The 18,394-nt window shown below is 36.8% G+C and overlaps 2 protein-coding genes and 1 long non-coding RNA gene across 5 annotated transcripts in view; 1 reads left to right on the top strand and 2 right to left on the bottom strand.

The window, feature by feature from the left end:
• LOC134824060 (glutamine synthetase-like) overlaps positions 1 to 6,245 on the top strand; it is a 37,545-nt gene extending 31,300 nt beyond the window's left edge. The window contains exons 2-9 of one of the 3 annotated variants that reach the window (XM_063835751.1): positions 1,546 to 1,675; positions 2,070 to 2,204; positions 2,532 to 2,679; positions 2,833 to 3,033; positions 4,142 to 4,308; positions 4,648 to 4,800; positions 5,251 to 5,341; positions 5,832 to 6,245. In XM_063835751.1, the coding sequence (XP_063691821.1) occupies positions 1,554 to 1,675; positions 2,070 to 2,204; positions 2,532 to 2,679; positions 2,833 to 3,033; positions 4,142 to 4,308; positions 4,648 to 4,800; positions 5,251 to 5,341; positions 5,832 to 5,912 (1,098 nt within the window). In that variant the 5' untranslated portion in view covers positions 1,546 to 1,553 and the 3' untranslated portion in view covers positions 5,913 to 6,245. Of the gene's footprint in view, positions 1 to 1,531; positions 1,676 to 2,069; positions 2,205 to 2,531; positions 2,680 to 2,832; positions 3,034 to 4,141; positions 4,309 to 4,647; positions 4,801 to 5,250; positions 5,342 to 5,831 lie in introns of all 3 variants that reach the window. The other 2 variants (XM_063835750.1, XM_063835752.1) reach the window with 2 other exon arrangements.
• A 3,247-nt stretch (positions 6,246 to 9,492) lies between these two features.
• LOC134824621 (uncharacterized) lies at positions 9,493 to 10,634 on the bottom strand. Its single transcript, XR_010161446.1, has 3 exons — positions 10,489 to 10,634; positions 9,934 to 10,035; positions 9,493 to 9,769 (listed from the first exon to the last, which is right to left on the bottom strand). It is a non-coding gene; the product is annotated as an uncharacterized LOC134824621 (long non-coding RNA).
• A 1,511-nt stretch (positions 10,635 to 12,145) lies between these two features.
• On the bottom strand, positions 12,146 to 16,861 carry LOC134823887 (uncharacterized). The gene is made up of 10 exons (XM_063835484.1): positions 16,617 to 16,861; positions 16,137 to 16,241; positions 15,595 to 15,720; positions 15,275 to 15,399; positions 14,757 to 14,914; positions 13,293 to 13,390; positions 12,964 to 13,103; positions 12,732 to 12,820; positions 12,421 to 12,547; positions 12,146 to 12,209 (listed from the first exon to the last, which is right to left on the bottom strand). Exons 1-10 carry the CDS (start codon positions 16,647 to 16,649, stop codon positions 12,146 to 12,148), a joined length of 1,065 nt encoding a protein of 354 aa, XP_063691554.1. The 5' UTR covers positions 16,650 to 16,861.
• Between the last annotated feature and the right edge of the window lie 1,533 nt (positions 16,862 to 18,394).

Genomic DNA, 18,394 nt, shown 5'->3' with positions numbered 1-18,394 from the left:
AAAGAATATTTTGTATCTTAACAGTTTAATATTCTTAGGTACTATAATTGCAGGTATTTAAAAATTAAAATCGCGTTCAAGTTTCAAATTACCATTTCCAGCCTCTTTTTGGTCCTGTTAATTCGTACAGACCCGAACTACCGGTCCCTTTTATGAAGAAAAAAATGCCACAAAGCATTTGCAACCCGCTTATTATTTATGTCAACAATCAAATGCCCTTTTAAATATTCAGCACTGATTTCATCATAAATTAACAAATGTTAATTTTTAATCCTAAGAACAAGCATGGACAAATATGAAGACCATGATTCCTCCCGTGGTAATTCTCCTCTTGAGCAGAGTAAAATCTGCTTGTTACTGTCATTCGTTATATAAGATATATTAACCGCAGTTATTTAACTACTGGTTATTGAGCTGCAGATCAGCAAGTAATTGTATTATCCTGTATAAATTTATGCATGACTCCAGAGCCGATATAGTTAAAATCGTAGACAACTGAATGTTCCACATTTAATAACTTAATATTTTAATTATTTGATAATTCTGGAAAAAGAAGTCTATTCTTTTCTATCGTTACTGTGGTATCCACTACGGCTATTTAAAAGCAGATATTTTCCGCCTCAGTTCTCAAATATCTTAAACTTGACTGCGTCTGTTCTCATTATCGAATCGAATCGATAAATTATTTTTCCCATAGCCACAATTAATGTAACCGCTTACAAACCACAAGCATCCACCTCGGTGATCTGGAATGTTAGATAAATAACACTCTCCACTATCTCTTATTCTTGATGTCAAGCACTGTGCGGAGTAGATGACTAGATGAGTCTTCAAACAACGTGCTTAGCGAGTTGTAATTTAGTGCGTCCGGTAATCAAAGCTCGCTCCAAACTTAAGCACACTAAAATGTCCTAAATCTTTGCCTTCAAGTGACAAGTAGCAATGTTTTCTTTGAATGCTTGCCGGTTAACAAAATAATTGGTCAGTGGAGGGATAATTGCTTGTCATATCATTCACCGAAGTTCCCTTCGCTGACCAATTATTTTGTTAACCGGCAAGCATTCAAAGAAAACATAGCTACTCGAAGGCAAAGATTTAGGACATTTTACTGTGCTTGAGTTTCGAGCGAGCTTTGATTACCGCTCGTCGTATCAGTCAAAAACGTCAAATGATTACATTGTGAACACTTTGCATTACAATTAATAAATAATGTGCTTGCGTTACTAATATAATTATAGAGATCAGCACCTTTCTTTTTTAGATGTCAACTCTCATACAGTAGAGTCACTATTGCCATTTAAAAACATACATCTGCGATTCAGTTCTGCACCACCAAGTCCAAGATATCCAGCATGCCGCAAAGTGCGCTCGTTTAAAGTTCAGTTGCTATTACTCTTCCTATCTAAACTTTCTACTATGAGATATTTAGGGGCAGTCAAACTATATCGGGCTTGAATGAATAAGGACTTGCTAACCCATGGCAACATTAAAATATATCGACTCTGTTACATCGCGTCCTATTAATTTAAAGCTCCGTAATTAAAGGAACAGCTATGAGTGGTGCAGTTGTCATGGACGGATTAAACGGGAGATCCAACCCCTTTATGAAGTTAGATCAAGGAGATAAGATACAAGCCTACTACATGTGGGTTGACGGCTCCGGAGAAAACTTGAGGTAACTGCAACAGTTATTGAACCAATTTTTAAGGATGATCACAGTTATTGAACCAATTTTTAAGGATGATCACAGTTATTGAACCAATTTTTAAGGATGATCACAGTTATTGAACCAATTTTTAAGGATGATCACAGCTTTATTGAACCAATTTTTAAGGATGATCACAGCTTTATTGAACCAATTTTTAAGGATGATCACAGCTTTATTGAACCAATTTTTAAGGATGATCACAGCTTTATTGAACCAATTTTTAAGATGATCACAGTTATTGAACTCATTTTAAAAGCTGATCACAGTTATTGAAATAATTTTTAAGGCTGATCGCATCGCTTAGATTTGGAAAATTTGTTTAGTCCACACAGTATTTGACATATCTTGATTACTCTATTAGAGGAAAGACAAGGACGCTGGACAGTGTGCCAGATTCTCCCGATGATCTGCCATGGTGGAACTTTGACGGTAGTAGTACAAACCAGAGTCTTGGTAAAAACAGTGACGTTCTCCTTAAACCAGTCGCTATCTTCAAGTCAGTAGAATATGATTTTATTGAAGATGAATGTTATACTTCGAATTATTTGTTAAGTATAAATTTCAATAGAACTATCTAACTTCCACTTTTCTTGTCGTCTACAAAAACACCTTATACTTTACCTTATCTTCAAGTACGAAATAAACATTTTTGCTCACCAATGTAAAAAAATGCTTATACTTTTCAGCCTGCAAAGGATTTCATTTTGCTTATATAATTATATTCCATACCTCTCGTTTTGACAAATATTACCTAATTTACTATTTTACTAGAGATCAACATGTGAATAGTCAATCTAAAAAGTTGAATTATTACTTGCTCCAGAGATCCGTTCCGAGGAGGAGACAACATCCTTGTTTTATGTGAAACTTACGGGCCTGATGATGAGCCTCATCCCACTAACCCAAGACACGAGTGTATTGAAAATATGGAGAAAGCTGCTGAGCTTGAACCATGGTTCGGTATTGAGCAGGTTTGGACAGCTGATGATTTTAAAACTAGTTTTTGAAACTGATTTGTTTTTAAACTTCTTCTTTAGTAAATGTGACACAATATTCAATCAATTCAATGCTTGGAACTTCTTTTTCGAGTGTTTATGATAAACGTACAACCTGTTTTTTTCCAGGAATACACCCTGTTTGACGCCCACAACAAAGAAGTATACTGCTGGCCCCGATACGGGTTCCCTGGCCCTCAGGGACCTTACTATTGCGGTATCGGAGCTGACAGAATCAAGGGGAGGAAAGTGGTGGAGGCTCATTACAGAGCTTGCCTCTACGCTGGTGTCATGATCGGAGGTTCCAATGCGGAAGTTATGCCCTCTCAGGTTCAACTCATATAAACCACGTGATCAAAAGCACGTGATCAAAAGCACGTGATCAAAAGCACGTGATCAAAAGCACGTGATCAAAACCACGTGATCATAACCACGTGATCAAAACCACCTGATCAAAACCACGTGATCAAAACCACGTGATCAAAACCACCTGATCAAAACCACCTGATCAAAACCACCTGATCAAAACCACCTGGTCAAAACCACCTGATCAAAACCACCTGATCAAAACCACCTGATCAAAACCACCTGATCAAAACCACCTGATCAAAACCACCTGATCAAAACCACCTGATCAAAACCACCTGATCAAAACCACCTGATCGAAACCACCTGATCAAAACCACGTGGTCTAACCACGTGCTTATTCATGACCACTACGTCATAACATAAGAACTTTAGTAACTCACTAAGTAACTCACGGGCCCACTTTAAGAGCTACTTTCAAAATTAAAACTCGGAACTTACCAAATTTGGTATCTTCATCACCATACTTTTTTGACTATAAAGTATAAATGTCATTATCAAAAATGTAATACTGAAGTATGTACATAAACTTTCGTAAATCATCACGGCCGTTTCGAAATTATTTATTCTGAAAGACATGAACGTTGAAAATTCGGAACTGAAGATATTTTATAAATCGAATCTAAAAAATCCTAATAAATCCTAACACTCATAACACTCTAACACACCACTCTAACACACCTTCCCACCACTCTAACACACCTTCCCAACACTCTAACACACCTTCCCACCACTCTAACACACCTTCCCACCACTCTAACACACCTTCCCAACACTCTAACACACCTTCCCACCACTCTAACACACCTTCCCACCACTCTAACACACCTTCCCAACACTTTAACACACCTTCCCACCACTCTAACACACCTTCCCAACACTCTAACACACCTTCCCAACACTCTAACACACCTTCCCAACACTCTAACACACCTTCCCAACACTCTAACACACCTTCCCACCACTCTAACACACCTTCCCAACACTCTAACACACCTTCCCAACACTCTAACACACCTTCCCAACACTCTAACACACCTTCCCACCACTCTAACACACCTTCCCACCACAGTGGGAATACCAAGTGGGACCCTGCTCTGGAGTAGACATGGGTGACCACCTTTGGGTATCACGGTACATTCTTCATCGTGTAGCAGAGGAGTTTAATGTTTGTGTCAGCTTAGATCCTAAGCCAATTGATGGAGATTGGAATGGCGCTGGTTGCCATACCAATGTCAGGTAGGGACTGTTAATTTTTTGAAACTAATTAATCAATCAAATAATCACCTACTCATGTGCCTGTTACACAAGTACGGCAGTCGTATTAAACAGGAATTAAATAGGAATTAAACTAAACTAAACAGGAATTAAACATGAAATGACCAAGGAGAACATGAAATGACCAAGGAGAACACTAACGAACTCGTATAAGTAATACAACAATTCAGTCGTATGCTACTGAAGGGGGGACTGGAGAGGGCTCTCTCGTCATTAGAAAGTTAGAAGATTAGAGTAACCTTTGTATGTTGTACAATTCTGTTAATTTTGTTTACAATTCTGTTAAATCTCTTGTCTCAGCACCAAACCAATGCGAGAAGAAGGAGGAATGGAACACATCATGGTAGCTATAGAGAAGATGGAGGCTAAACATAAGGAGCATATTGAAGCTTATGATCCGTCAGGAGGAAAGGACAACGCTAGACGGCTGACTGGTGCTCACGAAACAGCAAGGTATTAAAACTATTTTCACAACTACAATTAAATACATTTATTGAGTGCTATGTAACCTGGCAGTAACGTTGAAAAGGACTTTGAGGGGGTCTGTAGTCTCCCGCATAGTATGTTTGTGTTTCACTGATTTGTAAACTGAAGACGTAAATACACGTGTTGTTTAACTATTATCAATTAGTTAGCTAATTATAATTAATAACGTGCTTATTTTCTGATGTTATAAACGGGATTTATAGCTGAATAAAAAGCATGGAAGCTATCAAATATTAAGGATCGAGCACAATTAAGTGTTATAATATTATGTGATACTTTTTACATAATTTGTTTTAATTTTGGTGACGTTTTTGACTTATCAAACTCAAATATTCTGATTCTGTCACCATGATTCACATAATTTTTATATTTTGCATATTTTACATATTTCACTTACATTTACACACATTTCTTCAGTATTAACGAGTTCAGCTACGGTGTAGCCCACAGGGGAGCCAGTATCAGGATCCCAAGATCTGTTGAGAAGGACGGTTACGGTTACCTTGAGGTATGTCTCTCACTTTTAAGTTTGTTTGTTTGTTTGTACTTTGTGGGGCAGCCACTGAGGCCACTCTACAAGGAAATCTTAAAGGATTTCGCGAGTATTTTGGCCTGTCTAGTCATTGACTACTGATTAAACTATACATAAAATTTGTCGCAAATAATGGGAAAAATCGCGATTCCGTACATGCCGCGATTTCCTTTTGTTTCTGGTAAGGAGGCTATGTTCATTTACTGGGCTGACGTCTAATGGGGTCCCTTTCGTTGCAGATATCCGGTTATAACTGAGCTATATATTGTCATTCACTTCTATATATCCTACTTCCTTGTTGAAACTGTTTGTGTATTATAAAAACAGAATATATTGATTTGTATAATCTAGTGCAGGTTCACTGTGGTCAGTAGAAACATTTCATTTTCTTTATCACTGTTCTTTGGTTCCCTGATCTAATAAAAAATAATTAATTAATTAATTAATCAAATAATTAAATCCCCAGGATCGTCGTCCATCCAGTAACATGGATCCCTACGTGGTCTGCAACAGAATCATCAAGACCATTGCAATTGACGAAGATTAAAAACTAGTGTTGATTTACATTGGACTCGTAACTAGCATAACTTAAACATTGATTAGTTAATCAATTAATTAATTTGTTAATTAATTGATCATTTTTCACGGTTTAAGGATTCCAAACCTTGTGGTTGAGATAGATATTTATGATTGTCAATTGTTATTTTGTATTATTGTATAGTCATATGAAGTCTCAGCTTATGAGCCGGGTCTTAATTTTAAAATAAAGCATTATTTTGCCAAATCTAATATTTAGATTCCAATATAGTGTTTAAATAATATTTGTGAATACCTATACATTGTGATATATGAAATGGATTATGTAATATAATCTAACATACGCATTGTTTTCCTTTTTGTTTCAGAAATTGAAAAGCATTTAATAAAAAAGTTGAAAAATCATATCATAGCCTTTAAAAAAGTTTCGCTAAACTTTATGCAGATTGTTCGAGTTCATGATTGCACAAAAAACCGCGGATTATAAATTTCACTAATTCGATTGATGATAACGCGTTCTGCATATGCTTCAGTTATATTATTAGGGATTGGGTTGGGATCATAGTAGAGTGTTAGGGTTTTTGGATGGTCAATCAGGGCCATATAGAGAAAGTTTAAACAAATCACTAGATAGTCGAGTGTAAAGTGATTAATCATCATCCGACCGCAATACTGAGCATTGATACCAATGAAAATTCCCCAAACCCGTACTAAACGAAAAGTGCCGGAGGGATAGTATTACCGCCCGGGCGAAAATCAAAAAAATTATTGAAAATATGTTTTTTAAGACTTAGTTCACATATAATACTGTATGCCTGAAAATTATTTGCTCCATTGCGAGGAAGCACACAGCACACAGCAAAAAGGTCAACTTAACGAAAATTTGTATTTTCCAAATCCTGTCCCATTTTCAAATATGAACATTTCTGAATACAAATTTGACCAAAACCCATAATCATGGGTAGAGTGTACCGCTGCCAGTGTCTCTCTTTTCCAAACAAAAGGAAATGATATTAATTTGAGGAACCGTCCGCTAATGCAAATTGAAACCGAGAATGAAATCGGTCGCTCGCTTTTCCCATTCATTCACGGCTTACGAATTGTAATAAAGCTTATTAAATGGGATCGGAAAAGCGAGCGACCGATTTCATTCTCGGTTTCAATTTGCATTAGCGGACGGTTCCTCAAATTAATATCATTTCCTTTTGTTTGGAAAAGAGAGACACTGGCAGCGGTACACTCTACCCATGATTATGGGTTTTGGTCAAATATCATCTCTTTTTGATTATAATGTCAGGATAATTTACACAGTCGAAACTTCATTAATAAGGAGGTAATTTCAACGATTTCGAAATTCTGCCTTTGAAAACGTTTCCTTGTGTTTAGGTAGGTATATCTGTCGATAACCGACTGAATATGGCACTTTTTACTCATTCAAGTTGGCATTAAATTCATATATAATGCCATTTAAATATCGTGGAAAGCAGAATATATTCGAAATCACGAATGAGCAAAATTCTCACCTTTCGCACGTGCAATCTTTGAGCGGACGTTGCATGCGCATACAATATTGAATCACCGTAAATTTTTGCATAGTGGTATTTAATATATAGTTTGATAAGCATGAAAAGTTTCAGAAGATTTTAAAAAGAACTTGGATCACAAGGGGACTCCAAAGTTGATAAAAATCGTGAAAATCAAAATTTTTAGTGATTTTAGCTATTTTAAATCAATTTGGGCGTGTCCCCACGTGTGCAACTTTTCGATTTTTAACTTTAAAACTAGCCTATAACACAATTTACACCTTTAAGAAGCAAAATTGAGCTCCACAACCCAAGGGATGGCCCAACACCAGAGAATACTAATTCACAACTTTTGTGTTTTTATAAAATTATTCTTTAAAAAAGCACTAACTTCAATAGCAAATATTTTTATGAAGGAGCAAGGTAAGAAACTTTTCCGGTAGATTTTCAGAATGCTTAAACAATTATCTAAGGTGAAAATGTCCTCAGATTTTGGATATAATTACTCCTTAATGGTGTAAAATCGATTTGAAAATTTCTTACTTTGTCAAAAATCAAGTTTTAAAAACACTTAATTTGATGACGTCATCAAGTGATGATGATGACGTTAAATTATTTTTCAATAGAATGTAAACTGAAGTTTAAACGGTTATCTTTAAAACCTGTGGTTTGAGATGACTGTATCGTTTATACTTTTGGATCTACGGACACTTAAATGTAGGCTACAATTGACTGCCAAAGCGTCTATACATCATATATATTATACTAGAAACCCGCTAGTCGAAAGCTTTGTTCGAGGAAATTTTAAAAATCAGTTATGTTTTAATTTCTCTTCATCATATAGCTCTGTTATACTGTAGACATAATGGAATTTATCTAACAATGGCGACAGCGTTGTTAGTATTCGGATTCCCAAAACGATACTTTTTACCGCATCAAAAAATACCAATCACAACCAAAGTTATGAATATAAGTCATAGCGTGAGCGTAAATGTGAGCTAGTTTTGAAATTATGACGTAGCATACAGCATAACAACGCGCGTAGTTAAGATGTTCTTGCTCGCGCACGTGCTACGCAACAGCGCAGTAAACCTTTGCTAAAATAACGACATTATTCTAACGGTTATTTTACCTCACTTCCGACGTTAATTATAAAAAATCTAAAGCCTAAATCAAAATTCTAAGAATGCTATAGCCTATTCCTATCCTTTTTCTACAACCCTGCTAAAAATGGCGAGGTTTCAACTCCATTTGCGAGCTGGGTTTGATTTCACCAGAGGGTCATTTTGAGGTCGATTTTCGGTGTTTTTTCTTCTATGTCCCCGTTGCCGGGGAAATTTCGTCAAGTTTAAATTATAGTATAGATATATATGCTTCACGACAATCTGTTGTAAAACAGGGGTTCCAGAAAACCCACTTGCCGATACTGCTGAAACATGAAATTTTGTTTACAGTCGATTTGGGCAAGGTCTAGACGCCCTGCAAAGTTTCAGATCTCTAACTCAATTTTAACACGGTTTTTAAGGCACCTGAATATGGCGATTTTGGGTTTTTTACCTAATTTCGTATAACATGCTGGCGCGTATTTTGCGCAAATTTCTTAAAAACCTCCATATAACTATTTCTTATTCCTGTCATCTTTAACATTGAATTAGAATGTTTTGAACTTAAATATACCTGCTGAACTACTTTCGATGAGTCTTAATGCCTGGAAAACAATAAAGGGGATATAATAGTATAGGGGGTAAATAGTATTGTGAATATAAGGGCGACGGTAATGCTTGCCAGCATTGTGATTTGACAGATTGGATGAACTTTTTGCCCAGAAACTAATTAGTTAGTTAATTTATGCTAGTTAAGTATGAAACCAAATTGAGGTACTGGAAGTCAAAATGGCGAAGAAAATTGCAAAATCATGTTTTCCCATTTCCTGTCCCATTTTCAGTAGAATCATAAAGATAAAACTAAAAGATAATTCATAAAATTAGCTTTGTTCGTAACTCCGTGAGCAGCATTTTCAATCAGTATAATATGTAATATTTACAAAAACAACGTAAACAATCAAACTTTACTTGAACATCAAATATTGATCGCAAATGTTTTTAGAAAAGTTTGGCTCATCTCCAACATTTCATGCTTCGCTGTTAGATCAGCTCAAAATTTAAACTAATTTTTTAAATTATCAATAAATCTAAAATTGTTCAATGTATTATTTATATTCATTCTCTTCTGCCATGTCATTTGAATCAAGGGACAAGATGAAGCTATTACTTCTTGGAGATATCACCTCAGGAGTCCCCAGTAAGGGTGCTTGAACTACACTTCTTCTACGAACTCTGCTTCCCTGTGATTGGTTTTAGAGTTACGTTAAGTTTTAATTTAACAATTATTTAAAAAATTTGTGTGCGATTTTGTGCGATTAATGTTTCTATGGTACCATCATCTTAAAAATGAATCAACTTATAAATCAACTCATTATGTGAAACTGACTATGTACTGCATAATTACCAAATGTGCGGATTTATTCTCTGTAATAGTTACTTGCTGGTCAAGGGGCTCGCTCGAAAAGAAGGACTTAGACCCGAGCTTAACACAGAACTTCTTCTCCTACTAAAATAACAGTGTTAAGATTATACACTTTTAATCATATTTTAATACAGAAAATAAGATATGATAATACTCATTAATGTACATATTTCTATTGGCATTGCTCATTTCTCTTTCTGGGAGAGGAAAGTAAAACGGATGAAAATCGATGATCTGCAAAGTATTGGGTTTATTACAGAAGAGAATGGGTAATTTTTATGTAATAATAATATGTAATGAAAAAAATACTCAAAATAACGCGTTCACCCCCTCGAGTACAACAAAACAAAACTAAAAAAGAGAAACAAACAACATAGTTTTAAACTAATTACAACACTACAAATCTATTACATTTATTGAGAATTATGTAGTGTAACACGATGGAAGTATTTTAAGCGGGCATATCCTGTCCAAACCCAGGATGCACGACATAAAGAATTTGTTTTAACTTGTTTGTATAAAAAGCATCAATAGTACCTCATTGCCGGTCTGCCAGTGGAGATATGCGTCGTCCAGGTTGTTTAACAGCTAATAAAACTTTCTTTTGCTCTGAGCAGTTCAGCGTGCTTCTCTTCCGTTATTTCACCTCGTTCTTTAAGGAAATTAATCCATTTCATGAGAGTTTCAACCTGAAATGAGTGTCATAACTCATACTTTTTTAAAAAGGTTTCAGAAATGTATAGATGTGGAAATTGTGGATATGATTGACTGAAATTGTGACCAGTGACCAGTGGCGAAACTTTGCTTGTTGGCGCCCCCCCGCTCAGTGACAAAAAGCCCCCCCAAAAAATTTTTTTTTCCCTAAAAAAAAAAAAAAAAAAAGGGTCGGGTATTTTTTTTCTCGCCCCCCTACACTTTTTCCCCGGGCCCCCTTTTTAAGGGAAAAAAGGGAAACCCAAAAAATTAATTTTTTTTCCCCCGGACCCCCCCGAACGAAAAAATTGGGAAGGGGAAATCAAAAACTGGGTTTTTTTTTTTTTCAGGGGAAGGGGCCAAATTCAGGAAAATTGGCCCCCCTTTTCCCCCCGGCGCCCCCCCCCGCCCCGGGGGGCCCTGGGGGGGGCCCAAGGGGAAGCCCTCCCATGCCAAAATTGAGGTTGACACAAAGTCGTCATCAAGGTACGGGGAGCATGAAATTCAGGTTTTATAGATCAAAACACCACCGGGGCCATTTTTGGGCCTGGGGTTTGAAATTTCGACTCAAGTGGTCGGAAAAAGAAATTAAACCTGGGCATGTGGTTTTTCCTGGGGAAATGTAATAAGCTAAAGGGGGTCGTGAACAGTACCCAAACCCGGGGCCTGTGGAGTCCTGGGTACGAAAAACTGCTCAAGTGGCCTTTGGAACGTTTAACCGGGCATGGGGTAGTCCTTTTACGGGAAATATAAACTCAAGGGGTCGGGGGGGGAACAGTATCAAACCTGGAATGTTTTAGTCCTTGGGGGAAACTGAAATTTCTGACTCAAGTGGTCTTAAACGGTACCCAAACCTGGGCTTTGTGGAAAGTCCTGGGGTACGAAATTTTGAAAAAAGGGGTTTCTTAAAAACTATCAAACCTGGGAGGGGTAGTCCGGGGTTCTGAAATACTAAATCAAGGGGTGGGTTAACTTACAAACCCGGGGAATGTTTTTGTCCTGTGGTAAGTAATCGGACTAAAGGGGGGGTCTGGAACATTTTTCATATTTTTTACCTTCTGCTGAAAAAACCGGGCCCGACGGAAACTTTTGTACGGAGCCAAACCCCCGGGTCCACGCACTTTTTCCCTAAGGGTTAATGATGTGCAGTTAATAATTGACAATATCTATGTGTTTCTATTCTTCTGTTTTACTATTAATCATGGCAAATAATATCGGTAAAATTTTGTTCTGTATTGGAAAATTATCCCCTATGATTTATATATCATGTATAATTTTGTAGTACCGCGTGTTATTGCCACCTCGCTATAATACCCTGCGATATCTGACAACGCGGACCCTTAGCTATAACGCTGATCTCGCTATAACGCTGACCTCGCCTATAAGTATAACGGTATAGTATAAAGAACCCATCAAAGTCTCCAAACCACACGTTTTACCTCAAGGGAAGGCTGCAATATGGTGTTCTGCACTGAACAAGTCCAGTTCTCTTTTGTCGTGTTTAAGAAAGATTGGAATTATTCCAGCGCTCTGTATAATCAGCTTCAACCCATCCGAACGTCTTCCTGCAGAGCATATTCTAAATTTTAGTGAAATGTAAGTGAAACTTTTGTGAAGTGAAACTTTTGTAAGTGAAACTTTGTTTTATTTTATTTTTACCTAAATTGACACTAACTTTTGTGGAATGGAGATTATTTGGGACTTACGAATTCAGCAAGCACATAGAAAGCTCATATAAATTGCCGATGCTTGAAGTGAAGATTTTAAACAAATTACCCATATGAACGAGGCTGGTAGCCTTCCAGCAACACAAACTTCACACAGTAAGTTCTTGTTAGGTTCTGCGCTCCACTGAAATGCATACCTGCCTCCTGGACCTCGGACAGTGCCATGTAACACTTTCCTGTTGTGTGGTAAATAGCTGTTATTGGTCTGAAAAATGCAGTTCAGTGCTGTTTTCTGTTGACGCTTGTGTTATTTGTAAGGCTTGGAGAAACACCACACCTACTTGATAAGTGTTTCATAGTTAAATTGCAGTTAAGAACTTATAAGGTTAAATAATAAAATATATAAGTAAGGAAAACAACCTAGTTGATAATGGTTGTGGGTGTTGTGAGTTAGCTCCACTGATCGCAAGAGAGCATTTTTTGCCTCATCCATCTCCCCTATCCTCATTCTGAAGATAAAGCGGTATAGGCGCAGGGATGATATGATCAAATTTGGTCGATTGAAAGATTGAAAGAGAAATCATGAAAACTGCTCATTTTCCTAAATCAAGATTTCAGTCACGTGATCATTTTTTTCAAGCAAATTACTCACCGTATTTTTCCGTGTAAATAGAAAGCGTGAGAATGGCAACATTCTGACCAGTTTACTTTGCTGGCGATGAAAATGGAGTATGGATGAGGATTTTTGTTCGTCTTTTGGGATATCTTCCACTTTTGGTTGAGTGATTTGACCTACATTTTAATGGGATTATGGTTGTGTTTCAAAATCTCAGTTTCAGCAATATATAAAGTTATAAATAGACAAACACCCTATCAATTACATTTCGGAATGAACCATGTGTTACCTTGATGTCAACATATTCATATGATCGTTAATTAGGATAAGGATTGAAATAAAAAAGAACAAAATATATGACTGACCAACAAATCAATATTTGGAAGAAACTTCGGGCTCCTTCTATTGATATCGTGAAATATTTTGATCGCTTTCTCTATAGAAGAATCATACATCATCTTTCCTGAATCGGGGTGTTATTAAAAGCATATCAAAATCGTTTTACAACAATTTATCAGCAATAAAGATCAAGTATAGTGAGCTAGATTACATGTTTAATGCAAGTACAAATCAAGAAACAAAATATATCATAAAAAACATCACGACTTTAAGGGGGGGGGGGGGGGGGGGGGGGGGTGGGGTTCACCCTGATTTTTTTGTGAAACTTGGTTTCGAGATAGTAGTTGACCAACAAACTAGGACCAGTGACCGAACTTTTGAGGGGTCCCGGACCCCAACCGCCAAACGGTGCCCGCGGGGCAGCCACGCCCATATTTGGTCCAAATTAGGCCCAATTTAGCCAAATGCCCTGAACATGCCAAAAATCCAGATTTTAGGTACTCTACTTGTAGCTAGTGGATCCTTGAACTCGTATATGAATTTTCATCAAGATTGGACCAAAAATGACTGAGTTATGAGCAAAAAACCATATGACCATATTTGGGCATACGCACCAAATTTGATCGATTTTGGCCCATAAATTGGTCAAATATCAATATTTTTTTAAAGGCCTAACTCAAAATTTAGCAGTGCAAATTTTGGAATTTGGCCGCCAAATTTTTTTAAAGGCCTAACTCAAAATTCTGTCCCAAAACTTAAGGTCATGAGACAATTCTACGTTGATTCTGAAAATTTCATGAAAAAATATTGAAACCCTATTGAGTTCTATTGTTTTGAGCGAAGTCAGTTTTGCAAATATCGCAAACTGAGATATGGGCAATTTTGTTCATTTTTTGCGATTATTTGAACACAGAATCCACAGTTAGGTAGATACTGAGCTGATACTCATAAATAATGTGTAGTATAGGCTTACCTTCCATATAAAGTTGGTTTCATTCAAAAATATTGATATTTGACCAATTTATGGCCAAAATCGATCAAATTTGGTGCGTATGCCCAAATATGGTCATATGGTTTTTGCTCATAACTCAGTCATTTTTGGTCCAATCTTGATAAAAATTCATATACGAGTTCAAGGATCCACTAGCTACAAGTAGAGTACCTAAAATCTGGATTTTTGGCATGTTCAGGGCATTTGGCTAAATTGGGCCTAATTTGGACCAAATATGGGCGTGGCTGCCCCGCGGGCACCGTTTGGCGGTTGGGGTCCGGGACCCCCTCAAAAGTTCGGTCACTGGTCCTAGTTTGTTGGTCAACTACTATCTCGAAACCAAGTTTCACAAAAAAATCAGGGTGAACCCCCCCCCCCCCCCCCCCCCCCCCCCCCCCCCCCCCCCCCCCCCCCCCCCCCCCCCCCCCCCCCCCCCCCCCCCCCCCCCCCCCCACCCCCCCCCCCCCCCCCCCCCCCCCCCCCCTTAATTAGAATTCACCTAATGAGTGTTCCAGAAGAACCCGTCCGAACAAAAACATGATAAAATCGTTAACATTAGCACTCCTAGAAACGTAATCATCCAGTAGAACACGTGCAGCTACGTTTAGATTGAACAGTTGGAACAGTATCGCCAGATCTAGTTTTACTTCTGGTGACCTGATAATATGATGAGGGAGTTGAAATTCTGTGATTTAATATTTCTCAAGATTTTAACTACTTTGCTAACCAATCTATTAATCGTCGTCGTTATTTTACTGAATGAATCCGTATGTTTATTACAGCTTACCATAATAGTTCACATCTAAGAAAATGAAATAATATAATTATAGACACTTTATATAGCACTAATAATATTTTGTTTTTACTGTAATTAATAAATTACCCCTGCTTAATTAATTAATAAATCACCCCTGCTTAATTAATTAATTAATCACCCCTGCTTAATTGATTAATTAATTATCCCTAATTAATTAATTAATTAATTAATTACCCCTGCTTAATTAATTAATTAATTACCCCTGCTTAAGTTCGTTAAGCCTCTTGAAGTAAATAGCTGTTTTCTCCCTATTCCCAGTTTCACATAGCAAGATGACGTAGTTTGACAGGGTTACCTCTGAACTGGGTTTAACTCTGATAGCTTCCTGGGATAATAGCTTCACGTGACGTACATTATTACAGTTTATAATTAGTTCATAATTAGTTCATAATTAGTTCATAATTAGTCGATTATTGGTTCATAATTACTCGATTTCATTCAATATAAATGAACCCGAGAGTATAAAAACGCGATTATCATTAAGAACAAATAGCAAATACAAACTTCCCATAGAACTAACCAGGAAATACTCCTCCGCTTTCCCCTGATGTCCATTAATAGCAAGGTATGTAGCAATGAAGTTGTAGAAGTAGTGGCGGTGGGCACTTGGGTAACTTGCTAACTCCCATTTAACTTTTTCGAATACCTTTTTAAATGTAAGTGTTATGAATCATAATAATCATAATTTTTAATCATGAATAGTTCAAAATGTGATATAGTGGTTCACGTTAAAAATCATCGTAACTTTATAAATAATGCGCTTTATAGTCTATAATTAAGACACCGTGATTGTTATAAAAAGGAGATGATGAAGCAAGTATTCATGAACATAGGCAAGGCATGACACAAAGAAGAACGGTCGGTGGGGATTGGGACCCACTTAAATCACCTTAACACAGTGCCCCTCAGTACCTAATCCAGCCTGTCACTCAAATTATTTGTTATAATATAGTAGTTTGAAAGTATTAAAACTGAAAGTAACTAATATTTCAGAACCCAATATTTGACTATAAACTGATCTGTAAAAAGTAACCAATTTAAAGTAACCGATTTAAAGTATACCTCGTCAACAATTGATTTATCTTGTTGGTAAAGTAGCTGGAAGTAGTTCGGTCGAGAAAAATACAGAATGTTCTTTAACGCGCAAAGTTCATTTCCTTCCAATATCTGAAAAACAGAAAAAGTAAATAATAACGGAACAATTATATTTCTTTAATGGATGATAGTTGGGGGGTGAGCCATATTTCCTTTAAATATTCTTGTTTTGATTCTTGTTTTGATTCTTGTTTTGATTGGTCAATGCTTGACGATGATTAGACAATCGCTTAGTTTACATTCCCCCTAGCATTCAAATGTTTTTAACTGTAAGCTTCGGCTTATTTTGTTAGTGACAACAAACGCGGATTTAGAAAAAAATAATCTACCAAAAACTTTTCTGTAATTATAAGTACTAGCCATGACGTCACATGGCTAGTAGTATGACGTCACTGATACGTGACATCACGTCATAGGTCAAGAAGTATGACGTCACTACCTACTAACCTCTTCTATTTCTTCCTCTGACAATCGATACATAGACTTTAAACAGTAACACTTATCACTCAAAAAAGTAAAAATAGAAATAAATGTCACGCCTATATACAACTTGTTCGATTTTATAGCACGATAATATATAACTATAAGACAACGTGAATTATGGAACAACGATTTTGAAAATACAACAGCTGAATTGACTTTATGATGGGTCCAGGATAATTACATAGCATACGTGCCATGCACCCTGGACAATACTCAAGATCAAGTTATAGGCAATATGGCCATAGCAACAAATTATACACACAGAGAGCAAACCGTAGTGACGAAAATAATTTGATCTAACTCGAGGGGGTCTAAGAGGAGGCACCCTTAATAACGTGAACTTAATTCAGTTTAATGGACAATGTTTAATTATTGGTGTCTGATGCAAAGTACTTAGATTAAATTAAAGCCTTTTGAGTACTAAAAGAGCAAAGTGGAATTCGTATAATTCGTGTTGCAATTAAATCGAATTACTGAATTAATGTTTTTAAGGCGAGGATGAAAGTCTGCGAATTAATAATTTCAATCGAGACTTCAGGGGAATCCGTAGTCCGTAAAGGTATCGCAGAGTTTTGAAAATTATGTTTGTACAAATAATATAGTAACATGTTTCATCTGCACAAAAATTCAAAAAAGCTGAACGATATTTAATACACTTATTAACCATTAACCATTAGTTGACCTCAGAAAAGACTCTCCGAATCATAAAACCTGCTATAAATATGAAATGCATCGTAATAATCATGTGTGCATTTGGGTACGTGACTTTCTGTCTCGTGACATGACGTATTATAAGTAATATAAGTGGTATGACGTCACGAGTCACTTCTCCCCAAAGAAATTAATTTCATCTCTACTTTGGACCTGTTAAAATCGTCACTGGCTAAATTCCTTAAAGAATTCCCCGACACACCTCCGACTAAAGGATACACCGCTACTAACAACAACTCACTCTTGGAATGGTACTTACAAAAAGACCCCAGTGGAGGGATAGGAGGACGTACTTGATACTGTTGTCCTGAAGCGATCCCAGCCAAACCTACTCAAAGTACTCAAAGTAAGTACTGGGTACGTGGGTACGTGACTTTCTGTCTCGTGACATGACGTAAGTGGTTTGACGTCTCACTGGGTACGTGAGTTATTCTCTTGGTTCAAACCTCGCATCATAGATCACATACGAGCTCAGTTCACAAGGCTATCAAATTATTGGCTACCGGGTTCTCTATTATGTGAACTTTTAGAGCATGTGTAATACTAATAGCAGGGTTGGTAGGCATGCTCTTATTCCTCATGGTACTACTTAATCTTATTAAAACATGTCAATCTGACCTCCAGCTCGCCATTTTTGAGATTCAAGCAAATCGAGGATGTTCAAAAGGTGCAGGATGTTTAGCTCGTCAAAATACCGGTAGAAATATTTTCGTAGGCCCTAAAATGACTCTTCCAGATCCAGTATTATCCTTAAATTGGACATAACTCACTTATAATCTTATAGCTGAACTAGCTCTTATACTTCATCAGATGGCCAAACTGATGGCCAAATGGACCAAATTATTATATTCAATGTGACTGCATAATGCTGGGGTATCTACAATTCAGAAAGTGCAATGATTATAACTGGTCAAACTATAAAGTACGAAGATATGAATACATACAAAGCACATATTGTATCAAAAGATGTAAAACTGAAGAAAACGGATACTATGCATGATTTAGAGTTACTATACTGTTACTATACTGTT

Source organism: Bolinopsis microptera, chromosome 12 (genome assembly GCF_026151205.1).
Source record: "Bolinopsis microptera isolate Bmic1 chromosome 12, MBARI_Bmic_1.0, whole genome shotgun sequence".
Classification (NCBI taxonomy): Eukaryota; Metazoa; Ctenophora; class Tentaculata; order Lobata; family Bolinopsidae; genus Bolinopsis; species Bolinopsis microptera.
Note: the sequence above shows the minus strand (reverse complement) of the source record. Positions and strands in the feature narration are given on the sequence as shown.

Coding starts and splice junctions, on each gene's coding strand:
- LOC134823887 (XM_063835484.1), bottom strand. CDS start 16,649: ATGTATCGATTGTCAGAGGAAGAAATAGAAGAG. Junction 12,821..12,963: donor TATTTACACGGAAAAATACG/GTGAGTAATTTG, acceptor CTTTATCTTCAG/AATGAGGATAGGGGAGATGG. Junction 12,210..12,420: donor TACCAGCCTCGTTCATATGG/GTAATTTGTTTA, acceptor TATGCTCTGCAG/GAAGACGTTCGGATGGGTTG.